The sequence below is a fragment of the Sinocyclocheilus rhinocerous genome, unplaced genomic scaffold (genome assembly GCF_001515625.1).
Source record: "Sinocyclocheilus rhinocerous isolate Xijiao unplaced genomic scaffold, SAMN03320098_v1.1 scaffold4199, whole genome shotgun sequence".
Taxonomy (NCBI): Eukaryota; Metazoa; Chordata; class Actinopteri; order Cypriniformes; family Cyprinidae; genus Sinocyclocheilus; species Sinocyclocheilus rhinocerous.
In genome coordinates this window covers 21,455-26,355 of record NW_015658763.1, presented here as the reverse complement: position 1 = coordinate 26,355, position 4,901 = coordinate 21,455, and the positions used below count along the sequence as shown (strand labels likewise).

At 36.7% G+C, this 4,901-nt stretch overlaps 1 protein-coding gene across 2 annotated transcripts; it reads left to right on the top strand.

Annotated features, from left to right (window-relative positions):
- The first annotated feature begins 1,714 nt into the window (after positions 1 to 1,714).
- LOC107722999 (calcineurin B homologous protein 1-like) lies at positions 1,715 to 4,450 on the top strand. 2 transcript variants are annotated; one of them, XM_016531501.1, is made up of 8 exons: positions 1,715 to 1,973; positions 2,458 to 2,530; positions 2,634 to 2,714; positions 3,093 to 3,126; positions 3,420 to 3,510; positions 3,794 to 3,855; positions 3,932 to 4,054; positions 4,160 to 4,450. In XM_016531501.1, the coding sequence occupies exons 1-8, from the start codon at positions 1,907 to 1,909 to the stop codon at positions 4,211 to 4,213; spliced, it is 585 nt and encodes a 194-aa protein (XP_016386987.1). In that variant the 5' UTR covers positions 1,715 to 1,906; the 3' UTR covers positions 4,214 to 4,450. The 2 variants fall into 2 exon arrangements, with proteins under 2 accessions (XP_016386987.1, XP_016386986.1); XM_016531500.1 differs by lacking the exon at positions 3,420 to 3,510 and having other exon boundaries at positions 3,093 to 3,217.
- The last annotated feature ends 451 nt before the right edge of the window (positions 4,451 to 4,901 follow it).

The window sequence follows — 4,901 nt, the reverse complement described above, 5'->3', positions numbered from 1 at the left end:
TTTTTTTATTTTATTTGGTATTTATTTCAGTTTTAATGTTTAATTTATTTCAAGCAAATGGTTTTATTTTTAGTTAAATATAATCACCCTGTTTATTTAAATCTCTGTTTACAAATTCCCATTACAAAAAAAAAAAATGTAGGAAACAGTTACTCTAGTGTGTGTTTATATAAGGGAATTAAGTTAGGCCTCTAATCAAAATGATAATCATTCTATCAAAGCATTTGTATGTGGATATGAGATTTTAGAAACGTGAATCTTTCTGTCAAGTAAAATAGTTTGATCATAATATATTTCTGTTGATATTTAGGTTTTCCTTGCCTGACACCATTTTGTATATGATTTTAAAAGTAGTGAGGTTACTATTTTGATACTTTTATCTACCAGCAAGTGTTTTTTGCCTTAAAAGTAACAACTACTCAGCAACAGACACTGAGACCAGCAGTCACACTTTCCCAAGACAGTGTAGCATCAGGGGAAATATTAGTTATTTTAAAGATGCAACTAAGACTGAACGAAATCAATGGCTTTAGAGGAACTTCTTACACTAATATTTTAATATCTTACATAAACAGTCAAGTGTACATACAGACAGTGGACCAGAGTAGATGGACGTTCATCTCATATGAAAGACTCTGGCGCCATCTAGTGTATTAAAAGGCGCTGAGCCTGTCATAAACGCTTCCAAATGCACTCTGTCCACAAACATTGTCTATTAATGTGCAGAGGAGACTAACTGTTGCGAAACTTTTGGTGTATGTTCTTTCTCACAAGACGAAAAAAAATCTGGGTAAAATGATCTGGGTGATCGTGCGATGCTGCCATAAAAAAATACATTGTACAAGTATTGCAAAATGTACGGATAACTTGGCATAAACAAAAACAAAACAAACATGCTATTAGTTATAGATTAAATGCGATTATTATGAGCAAATGCATAAATATATACATACATAAGAGTGCTATTGTGTGTAGCGATTGGAAGTCCGACTCATTTCAGCTGATCGGTTCTTTTAAACAATTTCACAGAACCGGTTCAATGATTCATTTTATGCTCATGCTGTACGTGATTACGTAATCACGTTAGGTTGTTTGCACATGACGTCACTGATGATGCGCGAAATGCAGCTGGAGGGCAGGAAGTGTTTAACAATGCAAAACACTGGCATTTTGAGTTTCTGCTAGTGATTCCTATGGAGAGAAAAATCACTTTCTGCCCTCCAGCAGCATTTCGCGCGTCATCAGAATCACGTGATTGCAAACAACCTATAGCGCAAGCGGACATTAAACACTAATTCATGTAGACACATATTGCTGTTTATTACGTTTTTTAGTTTTATCTTCAAGAACGTTTGTTGTTCATGTGCCCGAGTTCAGTCGCAACAATGATTTAGCTCCGAAATATAGCTTAATCTAAAATTAATTCTCTACAAAACTGTACAAAATTGTCTTGTCAGATAAAACATTCATACAATCACGGGATAAAAGTACTTCCAATACGTTTTATTTTTAACATTTTGGAAAGTTGTCTAACATTACGGTTCTTGGCTCATTACAAGTCGGACGTTCGTTCGAGCAGAGGAGGTTCTCAGTTCATGTCAGTTCACCGATTCAGTCCAATTCGTAAACGAATCATTCAACCACTCAGACGGATTTTGTGGAGTCATTAAAAAGATTCGACTCAAAAGAATCAGATTTCAATAGTGTAGTGGGCGTTGTGATCTGTGTAAACAGAGCTTGCATTATTCTGAGCAAGCACAAGCAAAAGCAACGGCGTATGCGAACATTCCGTTAACAACTTGTAAAATCAGATTTTTAATGTCGTGACTTTTTAGTTTTCATCCATTTTTGCTCTCTGGTTCTCTGGATATGGGCTAAATGTTCGAAAGCTGTCAATACATATACAATGGGTTCGACGAGCTCCACCCTATTAAAAATCCCAAACGTCGAGGTGTTGATGCAAGAAACTGGCTGTGAGTGACATTTGACACAATTGTGTTTTGTTACTGGCTTATTGCTGTCGCGCTTGAACGAGTAAACAACGATATGAAATAAAATTTTTCCTGCACGTTTGTTGCCATTTTTATTTGTAACTCTCAGGCGTATGATAAAAATATCTGAAATATTGGGTAAAAATTCGGTTTGCATGAGCGAAAACTGTCCTAGATTGACAGTGACAGGTGCTGTTCAGTTTGAGAATTTACCAGTTGCAAACGTGTTACTCAAATACATTGTACAAAAATTACATGTATGTCTATATGTCGAACAATTTAAAAATAAAAATGCACTAATGAATTTCAGTGAAGCTGGTTGTAGAGGAGAATTGATTGGTTTGAAATGGTCAGTTCTATTTGTTTACGGTCCACGTGAACTCGTTTGTTAGCCTATTTGTTGAGTCATGATTCTACAGGGCTTCTGTGAAACATTTTCACAGTTAATGTGATTTCTCTTTTCCAGTCTCGCCTGCCCACATTATTCGTCTCCATGATCGCTTCAAAGCTCTGGATAAAGAAGGACGAGGTCATCTCTGGTGAGACTGATATCTTAGTTATATCCATGACACAGACTCAGTTAAGATGTCTTTTGTAATTACAGAAATATTGACCCTTTGGTCTTGTCTCATTCTCACACAGTCCCCAGGATTTTGGAGCCATAAAGGAGCTGGCGATGAACCCCATAGGAGACAGAATAATAGGTGCCTTCTTCTCCCCAGGGTAATGAATCTTAGCATGAGCTCCAAACATTAGGAGAGTGAAAATAATTGATGTTCACACTGGAGTCTTGAATATTGGATTCTAGCATAAAACACTGTAGCAAGTCCTGAACTGTCTGTTCAATGTTTTTTTTCCATGCCAAACTGTTGTATAATTTATTTCAGATAACCCCACCCCTAAATGACACATAAAAACTAAACTGGTGGTTAGTCGATTCATATTTTGGTCTTTCCTGTCTAAGTTGGTGGTTATTGACAAAAATAAACTGCACAGTGATCAGGAAATTAGTTCTGAAAGATACAGCATGCTTGAATACATTTCTCAAAAAGGTCTTTTTCAGTTGTGTCTTGAAGTCATAAATAATGATGATAATCTCAGGAAGGAAACGGTGGACTTCCACACTTTTGTGAAGATCCTGGCTCATTTCCGGCCTGTTGACAAGAACCGACCCAAAGAGCCCAATTCTCCTGAACCCATCAATAGCAGGAGCAACAAACTCAAATGTATGTTTGCTTTTGCTTTTACCCGGGAGATTACCCACATCCTCTCAGTAATGGAATGGGCAATGTTACTGTAGAGATAATGTACATTCAGACGGCCATTATCACAGAATAAAGGACACCCCGAAAGGGTTTATTTCACGATAATGACCATCTGATTGAATAATATCCTGCTTATTACACTGCTGTTCACCCTTTTGTGAAGATCCTGGCTCATTTCCGGCCTGTTGACAAGAACCGACCCAAAGAGCCCAATTCTCCTGAACCCATCAATAGCAGGAGCAACAAACTCAAATGTATGTTTGCTTTTGCTTTTACCCGGGAGATTACCCACATCCTCTCAGTAATGGAATGGGCGATGTTACTGTAGAGATAATGTACATTCAGACGGCCATTATCACAGAATAAAGGACACCCTGAAAGGGTTTATTTCACGATAATGACCATCTGATTGAATAATATCCTGCTTATTACACTGCTGTTCACCAAATAAATAAATAAATAAATGGACATGAGATATTGATTTGAGTCGAAATAATCTTGTTCCATTAAATCTCGCCTGGTTCTTCATTCCTGTAGTTGCGTTTCAGTTGTATGACCAAGACCAGGATGGCAAGATTTCCAGAGATGAGCTTTTAAAGGTCACTAGCTTCTTCATTCATGTTTTCAGCTGTTTTCTCACAAAATGATCAAGACTGACAGCAGACTGATTGACAGGTTCTCCAGGCCATGCTGGGGATGCAGGTGACAGAGGAGCAGCTGGAGAGCATAGCAGACCGCACTATACAGGAAGCTGATCTAGACCGTGATGACGCAATATCGTTTGAGGAGTTTCGTAAGGTATCGCCTGAAATTCTGCATTCACGGTGTTTCATAAAAGCACCTGTTATTATGTTGATGGAATGTGACTGCTAATAATTGTGTTTCAACCTGTTTATTGTTTAGTCTCTGGAGAAGGTCAACATTGACCACAAGATGAGCATTCGCTTCTTGCGCTAGACTACTAGAGCATCATGGGATAGCGTGTATGCCTTTATCTCCAAGCTTCAGAAAATGGAAGGAATATCCCAAAATGCCCAGGACAGTATGACGGGATCAGTGTTTGTCTGTCTAACAGGAATTTAACGCACTGGTAATGTCTGCACAAAAACTGCACATTGACAAATATTTACACTACTGGAGAAGTGATTTTTATTCAGCCAGGATGCATTAAATTGATCAAAAGTGACAGTAAAGACATTTATAATGTTACAAAAAGATTTGTTTCAATAAATTCTGTTCCTTTGAACTTGCTATTCAGCAAAGAATCTTGAAAAAATGTTTCTACAAAAATATTGATTAGCTGATAATAATGATTATTACTGATAATAATAAGAAATGTTTATTGAGCTGCAAAGCTGCATATTAGAATTCTGATGTAGAATTCAGAAATAGATTTCTGAAGGATCATGTGATACTGAAAATGGCTGCTAAAAATGCAGCTTTAAAGTCACAGGAAATTTTAAATTACATTTTAAAATGTATTAAAATAAAAACAGTTATTTCAAATTATTGCGGTTTTATTTTTGATTTAAAAAATGCATCCTTGGTGAGCGTGACTTCTTTCAAAAATATTTAAAAATCTTACCGACCCCTATAGATTTTTGCATTCTGTGTCTTGATGAATTCATTTTACTGAATTGATTGG